The 19,430-nt window shown below is 47.3% G+C and overlaps 1 protein-coding gene across 1 annotated transcript in view; it reads left to right on the plus strand.

Annotated features, from left to right (window-relative positions):
• LOC117516328 (cytosolic carboxypeptidase 4) overlaps positions 1 to 19,430 on the plus strand; it is a 202,745-nt gene that overhangs the window by 18,917 nt on the left and 164,398 nt on the right. The window contains exons 2-5 of the mRNA XM_034177280.1: positions 8,960 to 9,023; positions 9,220 to 9,366; positions 11,479 to 11,610; positions 16,662 to 16,755. Coding sequence (XP_034033171.1) covers positions 8,960 to 9,023; positions 9,220 to 9,366; positions 11,479 to 11,610; positions 16,662 to 16,755 — 437 coding nt within the window. The remainder of the gene's footprint in view (positions 1 to 8,959; positions 9,024 to 9,219; positions 9,367 to 11,478; positions 11,611 to 16,661; positions 16,756 to 19,430) is intronic.

Consider the following 19,430-nt stretch of genomic DNA (forward strand, 5'->3'; position numbering starts at 1 on the left):
TAACTGAAGGCTTTTTAGGGAACTTTTAGGACAACCTGATAATAATGAATTACAATAGTCCAGCCTAGAGGAAATAAATGCATGAATTAGTTTTTCAGCATCACTCTGAGACAAGACCTTTCTGATTTTAGAGATATTGCGTAAATGCAAAAAAGCAGTCCTACATATTTGTTTAATATGCGCTTTGAATGACATCCTGATCAAAAATGACTCCAAGATTTCTCACAGTATTACTAGAGGTCAGGGTAATGCCATCCAGAGTAAGGATCTGGTTAGACACCATGTTTCTAAGATTTGTGGGGCCAAGTACAATAACTTCAGTTTTATCTGAGTTTAAAAGCAGGAAATTAGAGGTCATCCATGTCTTTATGTCTGTAAGACAATCCTGCAGTTTAGCTAATTGGTGTGTGTCCTCTGGCTTCATGGATAGATAAAGCTGGGTATCATCTGCGTAACAATGAAAATTTAAGCAATACCGTCTAATAATACTGCCTAAGGGAAGCATGTATAAAGTGAATAAAATTGGTCCTAGCACAGAACCTTGTGGAACTCCATAATTAACTTTAGTCTGTGAAGAAGATTCCCCATTTACATGAACAAATTGTAATCTATTAGACAAATATGATTCAAACCACCGCAGCGCAGTGCCTTTAATACCTATGGCATGCTCTAATCTCTGTAATAAAATTTTATGGTCAACAGTATCAAAAGCAGCACTGAGGTCTAACAGAACAAGCACAGAGATGAGTCCACTGTCCGAGGCCATAAGAAGATCATTTGTAACCTTCACTAATGCTGTTTCTGTACTATGATGAATTCTAAAACCTGACTGAAACTCTTCAAATAGACCATTCCTCTGCAGATGATCAGTTAGCTGTTTTACAACTACCCTTTCAAGAATTTTTGAGAGAAAAGGAAGGTTGGAGATTGGCCTATAATTAGCTAAGATAGCTGGGTCAAGTGATGGCTTTTTAAGTAATGGTTTAATTACTGCCACCTTAAAAGCCTGTGGTACATAGCCAACTAACAAAGATAGATTGATCATATTTAAGATCGAAGCATTAAATAATGGTAGGGCTTCCTTGAGCAGCCTGGTAGGAAATCATGGAAGTTCGGAGACACGTGAACTCAGAAACCAGTGAACAGGAAGTAAAGCCACACGGAGAAAACAGATGAGATGTCAGAGTTAAAGCACAGGAGATTTATCCATAGCACGTTTTATAACCATAAATCGGGTCCCACTTTCACATGGTTATTTTATGATGGCCACACAGCAGGGATAACTACTAACATCACATTAAATAGGGTAGAAATCCACCTAATAGTTGCTAAGATTTTGGCCAAAGAGCTGAAAATGGAGCTTTGTATCTGTAAAAGAGGAACAATGTCATCTATCCAAATTTGGATATGATGACTTTCACACTAGGGTTCAGTTTGAACATGCACCAAATATACAGGAAATGTACAGAATGCTGACAGAGATCTTGTTCCAACTCGGCCACACGGAGTGTACAGTCAGTGCATTCTGGGTCCTGGTCCTGAGCCCGGATACGTGACTGGGGTTGCGTCAGGAAGGGCATCTGGTACAAATTTTTCCAAACCAAACATGCAAGTTACAATGCAAATTTCCATACCAGAACAGTTACTAGTGACCATCATCAGAAGAAGATGATGTGTCCAGAGGCAGCAGGAGAAGATGGAAGTTAGACGTGAGAGTTGGGACTTTGAATAATTGGCAGTCTAACTGGTAAAGGGAGAGAGCTGGCTGATACGATGGAGAGGAGAAAGGTAGGCATATTGTGTGTGCAAGAGACAAAGTGGAAGGGAAGTAAGAGCAGGAGCATCAAACGTGGGTTCACGTTGTTCTATCATGGAGTGGATGGGAGGAGAAATCATGTTGGCGTCATTTTGAACGAAGAACATATTAAGTGTGTTGGAGGTGAAACGAGTGTCTGAGAGGGTGATGAGTGTTAAGTTGGAAATTGAAGGGGTCCATCCATCCATCCATTTTCTTCCGCTTAATCTGGAGTCGGGTCGCGGGGGCAGCAGCTCAAGCAAAGCTGCCCAGACCTCCCCTTCCACACACACCTCCCCCAGCTCCTCCGGGGGAACCCCAAGGTGTTCCCAAGCCAGCTGAGAGATGTAGTCCCTCCAGCATGTCCTGGGTCTTCCCCGGGGCCTCCTCCCAATGGGACGTGCCAGCAAGGCGTTCAGGGGGCATCCGGAAAAGATGCCCGAGTCACCTTAACTGACTCCTTTCGACGTGGAGGAGCAGCGGCTCGACTCCGAGCTCCTCCCGAGTGACCGAGCTCCTCACCCTATCTCTAAGGGAGTGCCCAGCCACCCTGCGGAGGAAACTCATCTCGGCCGCTTGTACTCGCGATCTCGTTTTTTCGGTCATGAGCCAAATCTCATGACCATAGGTGAGGATCGGAATGTAGATCGATCGGTAAATCGAGAGCTTTGCCCCCCTACTCAGCTCTCTCTTCACCACGGCGGACCAATACCACATCATTGCAGATGCTGCACCGATCCGTCTATCGATCTCATGCTCCATCCGTCCCTCACTCGTGAACAAGACCCTGAGATACTTAAACTCCTCCACTTGAGACAAGGACACTCCACCAACCTGAAGAGGGCAAAGCACCTTTTTCCGGTCAAGAACCATGGCCTCGGATTTGGAGGTGCTGATTTTCATCCTGGACGCTTCACACTCGGGTACAAACCGCCCCAGTGCACGCTGAAGGTCCTGATTTGACGAAGCCAACAGAACCACATCGTCCGCAAACAGCAGAGATGAGATTTTGTGGTTCCCAAACCAGACCCCCTCTACACCCTGGCTGCGCCTAGAAATTCTGTTCATAAAAATAATGAACAGAACTGGTGACAAAGGGCAGCCCTGGCGGAGGCCAACATGCACTGGAAACAGGTTTGACTTACTACCGGCAATACAAACCAAGCTCCTGCTGCGGCCGTACAGGGACCGGATAGCCTTTAGCAAAGGACCCCGGACCCCGTACTCCCGGACCACTCCCCACAGGGTGCCCAGAGGGACACGGTCGAACGCCTTCTCCAGATCCACAAAACATATGTGGACTGGTTGGGCAAACTCCCATGAACCCTCAAACACCCGATGGAGCGTGTAGAGCTGGTCCAGTGTGCCGCGACCAGGACGAAAACCACACTGCTCCTCCTGAATCCGAGGTTAGACCATCGATCGAATTCTCCTCTCTAGTACTCTTGAATAGACCTTACCAGGGAGGCTGAGGAGTGTGATCCCCCTATAGTTGGAACACACCCTCCGGTCCCCCTTCTTAAACAGAGGGACCATCACCCCGGTCTGCCAATCCAGAGGCACTGTCCCCGATCGCCACGCGATGTTGCAGAGGCATGTCAGCCAAGACAGTCCCACAACATCCAGAGACTTAAGGTACTCAGGACGGATTTCATCCACCCCAGGAGCCTTGCCACCGAGGAGCTTTCTAACCACCTCGGTGACTTTGGCCTGGGTAATGGATGATTCCGCCTCTGAGTCCCCAGTCTCTGTTTCCTCTTCGGAAGACGTGACGATGGGATTGAGGAGATCCTCAAAGTACTCCTTCCACTGCCCGACAACATCCCCAGTCAGGGTCAACAGCTCCCCACCTGCACCGTAAACAGTGCTGGTGGAGAGCTGCTTCCGCCTCCTGATGCATCGGACAGTTTGCCAGAATCTCTTCGAGGCCGACAGATAGTCCTCCTCCATGGCCTCCCTGAACTCCTCCCAGACCCGGGTTTTTGCCTCTGCAACTGCACGGGCTGTGGCACGCTTGGCCTGCCGGTACCTGTCAGCTGCCTCTGGGGTCCCACCTACCAACAAAGATATGTAGGACTCCTTCTTCAGTTTGACGGCATCCCTTACTTCTGGTGTCCACCACCGGTTCGGGAATTGCCGCCGCGACAGGCACCAGAGACCTTGTGACCACAGCTACGAGCGGCCGCATCGACAATGGAGGTGGAGAACATGGTCCACTTGGACTCCATGTCTCCAACCTCCCCCGGGATCTGGGAGAAGCTCTCCCGGAGGTGGGAGTTGAAGACCTCGCTGACAGAGGGATCCGCCAGTCGTTCCCAGCAGACCCTCACGATACGTTTGGGCCTGCCAGGTCTGACCGGCTTCCTCCCCTCCCAGCGGATCCAACTCACCACCAGGTGGTGATCGGTCGACAGCTCTGCCCCTCTCTTCACTCGAGTGTCCGAGACACGTGGCCAAAGGTCAGATGATACGACTACAAAGTCGATCTTCGACCTCCGGCTCAGGGTGTCCTGGTGCCACATGCACTTATGGACACCCTTGTGCTTGAACATGGTGTTCATGATGGACAAACTGTGACTAGCACAGAAGTCCAAAAACTGAACACCACTCGGGTTCAGATCGGGGAGGCTGTGCTTCCCAATCACCCCCCTCCAGGTCTCACTGTCGCAGCCCACGTGGGTGTTGAAATCCCCCAGGAGAACATTGGAGTCCCCAGTCGGACTCCAGGAAGGTCGGGTACTCTGCACTGCTGCTCAGCCCGTAGGCTGAGACAACGGTGAGAGACCTGTCCCCGACCCGAAGGCGTAGGGATGCGACCCTCTCGTTCACCGGATTGAACTCCAACACATGGTGACTGAGCTAGGGAGCAATAAGCAATGCGACCCCAGCTCTCCGACTCTCCCCATGGGCAACGCCAGAAAAATGAAGGGTCCAGCCCCTCTCCAGGAGTTGGGTACCAGAGCCCAAGCTGTGCGTGGAGGTGAGCCTGACTATCTCTAGTCGGTATCTCTCAACCTCCCGCAGAAGCTCAGGCTCCTTGCCCCCCAGCGAGGTGACATTCCACGTCCCAACAGCCAGGGGCTATGAGCATGGACCGGGCCGCCGGGCCACCCGCCCTCAACCGCCACCCAATCCTCTCTGCACCCAACCCCCATGGCCCCCTCTGCAGGTGGTGAACCCACAGGAGGGTGGGCCCACGTTGCTCTTTCGGGCTGAGCCCGGCCGGGCCCCATGGGCTAAGGCCCGACCACCAGGCGCTCGCGCGCGAGTCCCAACCCCAGGCTTGGCTCCAGGGTGGTGCCCCGGCTCCGCCATACCGGGCAACGTCTCGGTCCTTGATTTTTTACTGGTCATGGAGGATCATGGAGGACAGTGTGATGAGTGTTAAGTTGGAAATTGAAGGGGTGATGATGAATATCATGACGGGTGGTGGCCAAGTGATTAGTGTGCTTGGTTTCAGTGCGGAAGGTTCCTGGTTCAAACCTCATCTTTGCCAGTTTCTCCGTATAATGTGGAGTTGGGTCAGGAAGGACATCGGCGTAAAACGTATGCAAATCCACATCAGATCTGCTGTGGCGGCCCCAAATGGCGAACAAAGGGAGCAGCCAAAGGAGCTTACATTTTATAATGAATATCATCAGTGCATATGTCCCACAGGTGGGTTGCAAGATGAAAGAGAAAGCAGATTTCTGGAGTGAGTTAGATGAGGTTGTGGACAGTGAACCCAAGCATGAAAGAGTGGCGATAGGAGCAGACTTCAATGGACATGTTGGTGAAGGGAACAGAGGTGATGAGGATGTAATACATAGATATTTAATTTAATTTATTTTAGCATTTATTTAACTAGGTTATTCCCATTGAGATCAAGATCTCTTTTGCAAGGTGGGCAATTATAAAGTTTCCAATTCACCTAACCTGCATGTCTTTAAAATGGAATCAAGGAGAGGAAGCAGGAGTACAGGATGACATATAAGAGTGGAGGAAAGTGCACACGGGTGAACTACAGTCTATGTAGGAGAGATGCAACCTAAAATATATGTGAATGTTGTGGCAGAGGTGAGTGTAGCTGGAGGGCATCAGATGGTTGTTTGTGGATGATGTTGGAAGTGAAGAAGATGGAGATGGAAATGAGATGGGGAGAGAGAGAAAGAGGGAGGGGGAGGGCTAGATGATGTAAAGGGAGGAGATCAGGAAGTGCAACAGATTAGTAAGGATCAAGTGAGGAGAGCTATGAAGAGGATGAAGAGTGGAAAGGCAGTTGGTAGTTGGCCAGATGACATTCCAGTGGAGGCATGGAAATGTTTAGGAGAGATGGTAGTGTAGTTTCTAACCAGATTATTTATTAAAATCTTGGAAAGTGAGAGAATGCCTAAGGAGTGGAGACGAAGTGTGTTGGTTCCTATTTTTAAGAACAAGGGTGATGTGCAGAGCTGCAGTAACTACAGAGGCATAAAGCTGATCAGCCACAGCATGAAGTTATGGGAAAGAGTAGTAGAAGCTAGGCTTAGAAAACAGGTGAAGATCTGTGAGCAGCAAGATAGTTTAATGTCGAGAAAGAGCACTACAGATTCAATGTTTGCTCTGCGAATACTGATGGAGAAGTATAGAGAAGGTCAGAAGGAGTGACATTGTGTGTTTGTGGATTTAGAGAAGGCTTATGTGCCAAGAGAAGAGTTGTGATATTGTATGAGGAAGTTTGGAGTGGCAGAGAAGTATGTGAGAGTGGTGCAGGACATGTACAAGGACAGCGTGAGAGCGGTGAGATGTGCAGTAGGAATGAGAGATACAATCAATGAGGGGAGTTCTGGTGGAATAGTGCGGTAACAACCAGTAGAGATGGTTAGAGGAGTTTCAATGTTATTTGGTTCAACTGTCCATGTTATGGAAAGTTTTGTCAAGAGGTGCAAAAGACTATTTAAATTAAATGTATTTATATAGCACCAAATCACTACATAATTCATCCCAAGGCACTTGAGAAGGGCAAGAGCTCACCTGTTGGCATTTTGGCAACCATGGAATGGAAAAACTCCCTTTGGTGTTTAAATTATGGGAAGAAACCTGAAGCAGACCAGACATGGAGGGGTGACCATCTGCTTTGGCCATGCTAGCAATAAGGTTTGTCCTCACCTTCAATGTTGTGAGTTTGCATTTATATAAACTAAATGAACTGAAGAAGAAGGATGTCTCTGAGTTCTAGCTCCAGTCCTGGTCCAGTCCATCCCCACGTCTCCAAAGTAATATCTGTCTGTTGCAGCCAGGTGAAATGGAGGCGCGTCCTTGTCTTTCTCCGGCTGCTGAGGGTGCATGTTGGATCATTGCCACATTAACGGCCAGTCCAAACCACACGGATGGTCTTTTAGCTGCACCAGTTCTTCCATAATTAGAGCCGACGTTACATCTGTTTTCAGCAACAGTCTCTCATTACAGATGCTCACCACAAATCCGCAAGGTTTGTGTCCAAACAGCCCATCTGCAGGCAGCATGGAGTTATTTATATCAGACAGATCATTGGCCTCGTAAAGAGATCTCTTCATACAACACGTTCTTCAATAAGAGCCATGTTTGTCTTTGCCAAATGGTTTCTGTTTAACCTGCAGAATTTAATCAGCCATAAACTGCAGTTGGATATCGGACACTTGGGACCATTTTTAACATTTGGGATGAGAAAGTCTTCAGGATAGTTTGGCATTAAAACAGGAGCGGTCAACATGAGACGCATTTATAAACTAATACCCTTGTGATTGTAACTTGTGTTGCCATTAGGAACTGGTGGCTGTTTATAACGTTGTCAGCTCTAATCTGTGCACCGCTACTGTTTAGTCTGTTTGGATAAAGGTTTCACTCTTCAAAATGTTCTTGTTTGTCAAATATGTTGAATAAATGAAGATTACTTAGACTTTTTGAGGTTCAGATACCTAATAAGAGGATGGTTTCATGAGCAGTGGTGACTTTGGTGGGCGCCAGATTTAAGTACGACCGATATTCCAAGTTTCACATAACATCAAACCCACACATATCATGAGATATACGGAGAGAGAAGCTCCACCCTGTTCATGCAGATCCTTTCTGTGGGGTTGTGTGAACTTGTGACTGTTGATTTCTCAGATTTGGTACATTTGACTCTCTGACAACCACACCTGCTCCTAATCCACCATCAAGCCAGCATCCACTGACCATCCAGCAGGTGGCAGCCACGTCTGTGGGATGTTACATAGACAAAACAAAGTTGCTTTTTGGGTTGATTGGTTACACTAAAGTTTGCCATGTTTTAATGAGTTTCTTTGTGATCTATCTGTTTAGTTTTGTGGTTTACAAGATGACAGAGTTGACTGTTTGTGGCTTATTGTGTAAACAATCTGGAGGTGACGGGAGGTGTAGTTGAAATCTCTTGTAATCTTACAGATGCTTAGGAAATCTTACGAATGCCCGTGTTTCATAATGTTTCATAAATGCTTATGCTTCATTTTCAGGCCCTCATATAAAAATGACGGCTAAACGGTGCTTTGTAACTGTGGAAACAACCTTGCATGCCCAGCCAAGATTATGTTCCAGTCACATTAATATTCTGTTCTGATAATTTGCAGACAGTAGTTATCTCTGAAGAAGCAGCTGTGAACCAATGGTTGTTATTTTGATTTCAACTGTTTACCATCTTGTGAAATTGCTCACATTATGCTTCTCAGAGCTCTTCCACAACAGGTGATTTCACATCTTTTTTTTTTTACAAAAAGAAAATCCTTATGCATGTAGATAGTTGTGCACATCATTGTTTTGACTTTAATATTTTTATTTTATTTCTTGTATGTTGTAGAAATTAGTTTTCACTGTTAGTTTAAAGGACATCTTTTTAGAAATTTTAACATCAAGAGGTCTTTTTTATGTCATGACAACATTCATACATGTAAAAGCTCAAGTGTTCACAAACCTTGGAGCACCATTGCATGAATTCTTTTCCTTGTTTTTGTCTGTCTGTCTGTTTTCCAGTTTTCTATGGCAATGTGCCTCTGTAGGTCTGCTTTTTTGCTGATGATTAACTACTAATTCTTCATAAGATGGGACCCATTTATGTGCGCACTCACTGCGTTGACTAGGCTGCATGTCTAGGTTTTGGTTGACATTAATGTTTGTTGGTTGTTATTTATGATTGTGTTTGTTTCCTTGCAGAATGCCGGGGATCTCGACAGCATGCTGAATATTCTCAACATCCTTGATGAGCTGCTGTCAACTGGTAAGATGCGATGTTAGTAGCTTGAGCTCCATCCACTGGTGACAGGATGGAACTGTAAATGCTCAAAGATAAATGAATGCACACAGACCCCCTTTTACCAGCTGTGTGTTTCCATGATGGAGATGTTTGAGTTTTAGATGTTCTCCTCCTGACTGGAATCATCGTTAATCTGCCGTTGTCACGTGTTTGGCTTCAGGCTCAGATCGTCGTATCTGCTACATGATCAATAAAGGTGGCAGCCAGGCATTATTGAGTGTGCTGGTCAACACTGCTCGCAGCTTCAGCCCCAACTACACCATCCTGCTGCCACTGCTCCACCTACTGGCAAAGGTCGGGCACAGAGGTAAGGACGGACGGACGTCTCATTGATAGTACTTATCGATTAATGACAGAAATCTTTCTAAATGTCTCAGGTGGGAGGGAAAAAATTGTATGCTTGAACCCTTTTAGATTTCCAAAATGGATTAAACGATCAAAGAACAACAAATGAATTACAGCATCTTGTAGTGAGCTACCCTCATCTCATCCACACCACATGTGGTCTTTTTAGCAAAGTCTTTCTGTGTTCCACTTGACCATGAAAGTGCGACTGGTGAACCAACAGACAAAAAGACTGTCCAATCACAGCCACAGAAGCTTGTAACTCCTTCAGAATTGTCTTGGTGGCTTCCCTCACTTGTGTCCTTTGCACATGCTCACTCTCACTTTGAAGATTGCCTACTCAAGATGGATTTGCCGAACAGTGTCATGTTTTTTACATTTTTTTTGACAGCTGATTTCAGTAAACTCCAAGAGAGATGGTAGACTTGGAAATAAGTCGAGACTTTTTACCTGGTGACTTGTCAGTGAGATGTTGTTAGCAGTGGTGTAGGGATGGAGCATGTGCAACACGTGCCATTGCACTGGGGCCCGGGACATACAGGGGCCGTGAGTTTGTCTTAACTAATTTACATTATCATTGAAAAGAGCTGATGTTTTCACCCCTGTTTGTTTGTTTGTTTATTTGTTTGTTTGTGAACAGCCTGTAACTCACAATCTTTCATATATTGTTATGAAATTTTTACAGAGGATTCGATTTTCAAGGTCATAGTTCCAAGGTCAAAATCAGAAAAAAGTCTTGGAAAATTGGAAAATCCCTGTTTTCTGACTTGCTGGATCCATTCCATCCACAATTACTTTAACAACAAAAACAACAACAAAAAAACAATAATAAATTGAGCTTGGCATGTTTTTTTAAATTGTTTATTAAACCATATCTGTGCAAGTTTTGATGCTTTTGTACCTTAAAACACGTGGTTGTTTCACATATCTGCCCTAACTTCCAGAGGTCACGGCCTGAGCCCCCCCCCCCCCCCCCCACAAAAAAAGCATCAGCAAGTATATAGTGGAGAGAAAGCAGAGAACATCAAGTTCCTTAGAGTGCAGATCTCTCAGGACCTGACCTGGAAGAAGATCACTCTAGGGTTCAGGAAGTGAGCACAGCAGAGTCTGCACTCTCTGAGGAAGCTGGAACGAGCTTCTCTCCCTACTAGCATCCTCAGGAGCTTCTGCAGAGGTGTGGTCGAGAGCATTCTGACATACTGTATCTCCACATGGTTCTCCAGTTGCAGTAAGGCCTGCAGAGGATAGTTAGGGAAGCTGAGAGGGTCTTTGGAGTCTCCCTCCCCTCTGTCCGGGAACTCTTCTTAAGCCGCTGCAGGAGCAGAGCACTGACCATCCTCAGGGGCCTCACTCTCTCTCCACAACCACCTGGAACTGCTGCCATCAGGCAAACGCTTCCGTAGCATCACAACAACAGTTTCCTCCCTCAAGCTGTTAGACTGTTGAACAGCTGACCTGGACTTTGTCACCGCTGCACTTTACACTTTAACTCGGCACTTTAACAACAAGCTGCGACTTGGACATTTTAACAATTTCATTTTCATCTCATTTCATTTTCAGTCTGACGTCTCAGTGATATGTGTGTGTATGTATGAGTATGTGGGGGGTTAGGGTGGCGTGGGGGGGGGGGGTGTTGGTGTGACAAATGTGTGTTTTCATAAATGTGTGTTTTTAATTCTTTGGATCAAAACAAGAAACGCCTTCTCATTTTGGCTGCACTACAACTGCACAAACAGTTACATGACAATAAAGGTTGATTTGATGCTTTAGGTTCCAGTCCCATAAACCTGAGGGGTACACACACACACACACACACACACACACACACACACACACACACACACACACACACACACACACACACACACACCGTGCTGTAAATCTTTCAGCTGGTTTGGCTGTAGTTATCCTCACTTCAAAGCCATCAGTCTGCACTGTGACCTCATAGAGAATATTTTTATCAAAAAGGTGACATCCGCCTGAAGAGCTCAGAGACAAAGACAAAGACAGGTGAACTGCACCGCGCTCAGGATGCTCGGCTGAAAGCGTGAGGGCGCTCTGTGTTTTTGTGCAGACCGGCGTATCGGCCTGAAGGCGGAGGAGGCCGGAGCTGTTCTGCTGACTCTCAATCTGCTCAGACAGAACATCCATCACACCAGGAGAGCTGCTGCCTGCCTGTGGGTCCTCCAGGTCTTCTCCTCTTCAGGTACAAACATCCCTTCTTCTCTTTACTAGCGATGTCTGACCTGTGGGTGCTTCTTTTGTTTGCACTGTCAATCTGATCTTTCTTTGGTTGGTCTCATTTTTGCTCGGAGTCACTGATGATGTTGTAGAAGTAAATTATAGAATCGAGGCCTATGGAGGTCCTGAGTCCCACCGGTGCCGGTCCTTTGTGCCAAATTCCACGACATGAAGCAGAGGGGTCTGTGGTTCCCACGGAATGTGAAGACATCAAATTTAAAAAAAATGGTTCAAGCTTCTTTATATTAAAATTTCTGTCAGGTGTGGAAATGTAAACATTCTCAGGTCACTGAACGTGTCTTGGACTTCATTTACATCAATTATTCAGAAATATAACTATAAATCTGTCTGGAGGAGAACCGAGTGAAGCCACCAAGACACCCAGACACATCTGTAAGAGTTATACAGCTTCATACAGAAAATGGATCAGATCAAAGCTTGCATCTCCCATGTGTCTTCTGGCAAACTGTAGCTTTTTAAAAAAGAAAATCTTTATGCATGCAGATAGTTGTGCCTGTTGTTGTTTTGACTTTTATATTTTTATATTATTTCTGTTTTGTTGTAGCAATTAGTTTTCACTGTTAGTTTAAAGGCCATCTCATCTCATCTTCAACCGTTTATCCAGGATTGGGTCGCGGAGGCAACAGCTCCTGCAGGGGACCCCAGATGTCCCTTTTCTGGGCCACATTGACCACCTCTGAGTGAGGGATCCCGAGGCGTTCCCAGGCCAGTGTGAAGATGTAATCTCTCCACCTATGGTCCTGGGTCTTCCCCGGGGTCTCCTCCCTGGAACACCTTCCTAGGGAGGCGCCCAGGGTGCATCCTCACCAGATGCCTGAACAACCTCAGCTGGCTCCTTTCAACACGAAGGAGCAGCAGCTCTAATCCGAGCTCCCCGCGGATGACTGAACATCTCACCCTATCTCTAAGGGAGACACCAGCCACCTTCCTACACAGTAAAATCATCAGTGTAAAACTAACACTGGCAGTGTTGAATTAACACTGCCAGTGTACATATGGTCCTACTCTAGTCACTGTCAGTGTTAATTTAACACTGGTGTTTTTACTGTGTAAGGAAGCCCATTTCGGCCGCTTGTACCTGCGATCTAGTTCTTTGGGTCATGACCCAACTCTCGTGACCATAGGTGAGAGTTGGAACGAAGATTGACCAGTAGATCGAGAGCTTCACCTTTTGGCTCAGCTCCCTTTTTGTCACAACAGTACAGTAGAGTGAATGTAACACCGCCCCTGCTGCGCCGATTCTCCGATCGATCTCGTGCTCCATTGTCACACTCGTGAACAAGACCCCGAGGTACTTGAACTCCTTCACTTGGGGCAAGACCGCATTCCCTACCCGGAGTAGGCAATCCATCGATTTCCTGCTGAGAACCATGGCCTCAGATTTACACTTGGCTGTGAACCGATCCAGTGAGTGTTGGAGGCCACAGACAGATGAAGCCAACAGGACCACATCATCTGAAAAAGTAGCAATGAGACCCTGAGCCCACCAAACTGGAAACCCTCCTCCCCCCCGACTACGCCTCGATATCTTGTCCATGAATATCACAAACAGACAAGGTGCAGCCCTGGCGGAGGCCAACCCCCACCAGAAAAGAGTCCGACTTACTGCAGAGCACCCAAACACAGCTCTCGCCTTGTGATTACAGAGATTGGATGGCCCTGAGAAGGGACCCCCTCACTCCATACTCCTGCAGCACCTCCCACAGTATCTCCCGGGTTACCTGATCAAACGCCTTCTCCAAGCCCACAAAACACATGTAGACTGGGTGGGCATACTCCCAGGCACCCTCCAGGATCCTTGTGAAAGTGAAGAACTGGTCGGTTGTTCCACGACCAGGAAGTAACCCACACTGTTTCTCTTCAATCAGAGGTTCAACTATCAGCCAAACCCTCCTTTCCAGCACACTGGACTTTACCAGGGAGGCTGAGTAGTGTGATACCCCTGAAGCTGGCACACACTCTCTGGTCCCCTTTTTAAATATGGGCACCACCACTCCAGTTTCCACTCCTTAGGCACTGTCCCGGACCTCAATGCAATGTTGAAGAGACATCTTATCCAAGACAGTCCCTCCACAGCCAGAACCTTCAACATTTCTGAACGGATCTCATCAACCCCCAGGGCTTTGCCACTGCAGAGTTGTTTGACTACCTCAGTGACTTCCACCAGGAAAATTGATGAAAATCCTCCATCACCTTCCAGCTCTGCCCCTACTATAGAGGGCACTCTGGTCTGATGCAGGAGTTCCTCAAAGTGTTCCTTGTAATGCCGGATTACATCTTCAGCTGAGGTCAACAGAGTCCCATCCTTACTGTAGACAGCTTGGATGGTTCCCCGTTTTCCCCTCCTGAGGTGTCTCATGGTCTGCCAGAAGCATCTTGGTGCCGGCTGAAAGTCCTTCTCCATGGTTGCTTCGAACTCCTCCCACACCCACTGCTTTGCCTCCCCCACAGCAGAGGCTGCTGCCCTTTGGGCAGGTTGGTACCTTGCAACTGCCTCTGGAGTTCTCCGAGATAACACATCCTGGAAGGACTTCTTCTTCATTCGGACAAAGTGAGGAACCTCAGAGTAATTTTTGATCCTACGTTGTCCTTTGATCGCCACATTAGAGACATTACGAGGACTGCTTTCTTCCATCTGCAAATAGAGAAGATCCGCCCCATCCTATCTATGGCTAATGATGAGACCCTGATTCATGCTTTTGTTTCTACTAGATTGGTTTATTATAATGTCCTATTTTCAGGGTTCCAGTATTAGGGGTCTCCAGCTGGTTCAGAATGCTGCCTCCAGACTTTTGACACAAGGCAGAAGGTTTGACCACATTACCCCCATTCTGGCATCTCTTCATTGGCTTCCTGTCTCTGTGAGAGGAGACTTTATGATATACTGCTAACCTACAAAATTGTTCACGGACTGGCACCTTGCTACCTGGCCTACTTGGTGAAACCCTACATACCGGCACGGGCTCTGTGTTCGCAGGATGTGGGATTAATTTGTGTTCCTTGGGTGAAGAAAAAGTCAGCGGGTCAAAGAGCCTTCTCTTACCGGGCCCCTGTTCTGTGGAACAGTCTCCCTGTGTCACTGAGGCAGTCTGATTCTGTGGACATTTTTAAGTCTAGGCTCAAAACACATTTGTTTTCCCATGCTTATGATTAGCATTTTATGTTTTTACAATTTTCATTGTGCTATTTGCCTTTTATTTCTTTTATTTACTTGTGTCTTTTAAATTGTGCTTTTTAATCTTTTAATTCTTTTAAATCTGTTTTTAATTGTTTTTATGTGAGGTGCCTTGAGACAATGTTGTTGTGAGTTGGTGTGGTATAAATTGAATAAATTGAAATTGGACAGCTTCCCTGACCACCGGTGTCCACCACGGTGTTCAAGGGTTGCTGCACCTTTAGGCACCTAAGACCTTCAGGCCATAGCTCCCCCCTGCAGCTTCAGCAGTGGAAGCTTTGAACATTGCCCATTCTGGTTCAATGCCCCCAACCTCCACAGGGATGCTAGAAAAGCTCCGCCGGAGGTGTGAGTTGAAGATCCGTTGGACAGTGGGCTCCTCCAGATATTCCCAGTTCACCCGCACTATCCATTTGGGCTTACCAGGTCTGTCCAAAGTCCTCCCCACCCTCTGATCCAACTCACCACCAGATGGTGATCAGTTGACAGCTGTGCCCCTCTCTTCACCCAAGTGTCCAGAACATGGAGCCTCAGATCAAATGATATGATCATCGATCTTTGGCCTAGGGTGCTCTGGTACCATGTATACTTATGAGCATCCTTATGTTCAAACATGGTGTTTGTTATGGACAGTCCATGACTAGCACAGAAGTCCAAACAAACTACCGTTCGGGTTTAGATCAGGGAGGCCATTCCTCCCAATCACACCTCTCCAGGTGTCTCTGTCATTGCTCATGTGTGCGTTGAAGCCCCCCACCGGAGCCCCATACAGGACTCCATTCAGGGACTCCAAGAAGGCTGAATACTCCAAACTGCTGTTCGCTGCATACGCACAAACAACAGTCAGAGTTTTCCCCCAGCCACCCGAAGGCGCAGGGAGGTGACCCTCTCATCTACCGGGGTAAACGCCAGCGTAGTAGTGCTCAGCCAGGGACTCATGAGTATCCCCACACCCGCCCGGTGCCTCACACCCTGGGCAACTCCAGAGAAGAATAAGGTCCAACCCCTATCAAGGAGAGTGGTTCATGAGTCGAGGCTGTGCATGGAGGCACCAGATCTAACTGGTATCACTCCACCACTTGCACAAGCTCCAGCTCCTTCCACACCCCCAGAGCCAGCCCCTGCCGCCCAGGTCTGGTCCGCTGAGGCCCTCAACTTTCAATGTCACCCATGGGACAGTGCGCCCGACACCAGCGGTTCCCCCTGTGGGTGGTAAGCCCACAGGGTGGAGGTGGAAGGTCCACATTGCCTTTTTCGGCTGTGCCCAACTGGGCTCCGTGGCAAGCCCAGCCACCAGGCTCTTGTTGATGGGCCCTCCATCCGGGCCTGGCTCCAGATGGGGGCCCCGGGCTTCCTCTGGGCCAGGTCACATTTTCTCTGCCTCGTTCTGTCATGGTGTCTTGTGAACCATTCTTAGTCTGGCCTATCGCCTGAGACCAATTTGCCATGGGAGACCCTACCAGGAGCACAAAGGCTCCAGACAACACATCTCTCAAGGTTCATAGTGGCACACGAACCTCTCCACCGGGATAAGGTGATGGTTCCTGGAGAGGGTTCCCGGAGAGGTTTAAAGGGCATCTGTTTGGAAATTTTAATATAAAGAAACCTGATTTTTTTATTGTTGGTGTACTGACAACATTCATACATGTAAAAGCTCAGGGGTTCACACACTTTGGAGCACCACTGGATATTTTTTTTTTCCTTTTTTTAGTCCGACTTGGTTTTCTGGTTTTCCATGACAATGTGGCTCTTTAGGTCTGCTTGTTTGACGATGATTAACTGCTTATTCTTTGTAATTTGGATTCTTTGTTTTGTTGCAGTTTCCACTGCAAACCTCATTGGAGAAAACCAGGGACTGGATGTTATCTATCATCTCATCCTGGCTTTTACCATGAAGAATTTGCACACCGTTAAGTATGTACTTGAACCGAGACGTGTGGCCAACTGTGTGTTTGAGTGTCAGTGAGAGTGTTCTGTGTTTGCCACGTTGGAAAGTGACTGGGAAATGACCCATCGGAGTCTGACAGCACCTCCAAAATTTACAATGGCTATGGATTAAAATGAAGACCAGGAACACCCCCTGGTGGCCAACCTTTTGTTTTGAATTTTGCTCCTGCTTTAGTGACAGAGGACTGCTGTTACGTTCCCCCCTCCCCCTGAATTAAATGATCAAATCGAACTAATGTGAGAGCTCATACCATCAGGTCCATAGGTATTTGGACAGTGACTGTAACTTTGTCGCTATACTCCACCACGTGCTTGTATGCAAGGGTGCCGAAAAGGGGAGAATAAGTAGACTGATTCTACAACTAGGGGCTCATGACTGACAGGGGCCCAGTCAATTATAATATTGCAAAATAATATGGAGGTGGCCCAGTATGATTTATTTTCATGGGGCCTAAAATCTCAGTTGGCGCCCCTGCTTGTATGTCCTATTAAACATTTAGGAATTAAAACCCTTTGTATACACTGTGCCTCAGTTTGTATATTTCAGTTGATCTCAAGGTTTCGAGTTAAATTGCATTTCAAGCTGGAAATCAGTAACGCACCCACTGTAACCATGTGTTTAATGCAGATAGCGCCCCCTGTGTGTCTTTGTTTCACTTTGAAGATGTCAAGTTGTGTTGGTACATATTTATTATAACTATATGTTGCTGATGATTTGATGAATAATCCACCGTCTCCACTCTGGCAGCACTGATTATTTTGCCGTTTGCTTCCGTTTGACCTGGTGGAGGGTTTTTTTTACTGAGGGGTCAGAGTCCTCCAGGAGGCTCAGATGTCCTGAAGCCAGGCTTACTGACCTGTGATTGGCTGTTGGTGGACATCTTGTCTCTGACTGTGAGGACACTGGATGAGACAAAGCCCGGCACCCGGCCCTGAATTGGGCCAGATACTGGCCTCTCTCTCCTAGCCTGTGATTGGTTGGCGGCCGAGACTCTGACGTCAGCCTCACTTTGATGTGGCTCGAGGGCTCCTCTCCTATTGGTTGTTTAGGATGGGAATTCCCACTCCAAAATGGAGGCCAGTATCTGGCCCAATTCAGGGCCGGTTGTCAGGTAGATGAGACATCAGACATTCACCCTATTGAGGTTTCAAATCCCGCAAAATCTCGTTCTGCGAGATGTCAGTAACATTGAGAAATGCACAGCTGTTGTCATGTGGTTTCTCTATGGTTGTTTAGACTGCAGTGACACTCTGGCGTGCAAGGGATTATGGGATATGTCAACAGGGCAACATGCAAAGTCCAGCTGTTGCCTGTTCAACAGCAGCTGCAGGATTCTGGGATTCCAGGGATCCAAACCCAGCTGCTGCTTCAGATAACTGTCAGCTTTAAATTCCACTGATGTGACGCGAGCAAAGGGGCTTGAGATGTGTAAGTTCCCTGTTTGTGTTGAAGACGGTGAGACATGTCCATCACACTTAGGTGTCCAATTTCATCTGTAGGGAAGCAACTGGATGAGCAAACACCAACGAATAAATGCTTCCATTGTGACCCAGCAGCAGCAGACTGTTCCAGATGTTTGGGTCCTCAGCACTGAGACACCTGCAAGAGAAACACACCCCATCAACTAATTCCACGTGGTTGTATGTGACGGGTGATTAGGGTGTGTTGCCCGGTTATATGTGACGGGTGATTAGGGCATGTCCGCACGGTTATATGTGACGGGGGTGTTTAGGGCGTGTCTGCATGGTTATATGTGATGGGTGATTAGGGCGTGTCTGCATGGTTATATGTGACGGGTGATTAGGGCATGTCTGCATGGTTATATGTGACGGGGGTGATTACGGCGTGTCTGCATGGTTATATGTGACGGGTGATTAAGGCATGTCTGCATGGTTATATGTGACGGGGGTGATTGCGGCGTGTCTGCATGGTTATGTGTGACGGGTGATTAAGGCATGTCTGCATGGTTATATGTGACGGGGTGATTAGGGCGTGTCTGCATGGTTATATGTGACGGGGGTGATTAAGGCATGTCTGCATGGTTATATGTGACGGGGTGATTAGGGCGTGTCTGCATGGTTATATGTGACGGGGGTGATTGCGGCGTGTCTGCATGGTTATGTGTGACGGGTGATTAGGGCATGTCTGCATGGTTATATGTGAAGTGGGGGGATTGCGGCGTGTCTGCATGGTTATATGTGACGGGGTGATTAGGGCGTGTCTGCATGGTTATATGTGACGGGGGTGATTAGGGCGTGTCTGCATGGTTATGTGTGACGGGTGATTAGGGCGTGTCTGCATGGTTATATGTGACGGGGGTGATTAGGGCGTGTCTGCATGGTTATATGTGACGGGTGATTAGGGCATGTCTGCATGGTTATATGTGACGGGTGATTAGGGCATGTCTGCATGGTTATATGTGAAGTGGGGGGATTGCGGCGTGTCTGCATGGTTATATGTGACGGGTGATTAGGGCGTGTCTGCATGGTTATATGTGACGGGTGATTAGGGCATGTCTGCATGGTTATATGTGAAGTGGGGGAATTGCGGCATGTCTGCATGGTTATATGTGACGGGTGATTAGGGCGTGTCTGCATGGTTATATGTGACGGGGGTGATTACGGCGTGTCTGCATGGTTAT

This window comes from Thalassophryne amazonica, chromosome 8 (assembly GCF_902500255.1).
Source record: "Thalassophryne amazonica chromosome 8, fThaAma1.1, whole genome shotgun sequence".
In the NCBI taxonomy this organism is placed as follows: Eukaryota; Metazoa; Chordata; class Actinopteri; order Batrachoidiformes; family Batrachoididae; genus Thalassophryne; species Thalassophryne amazonica.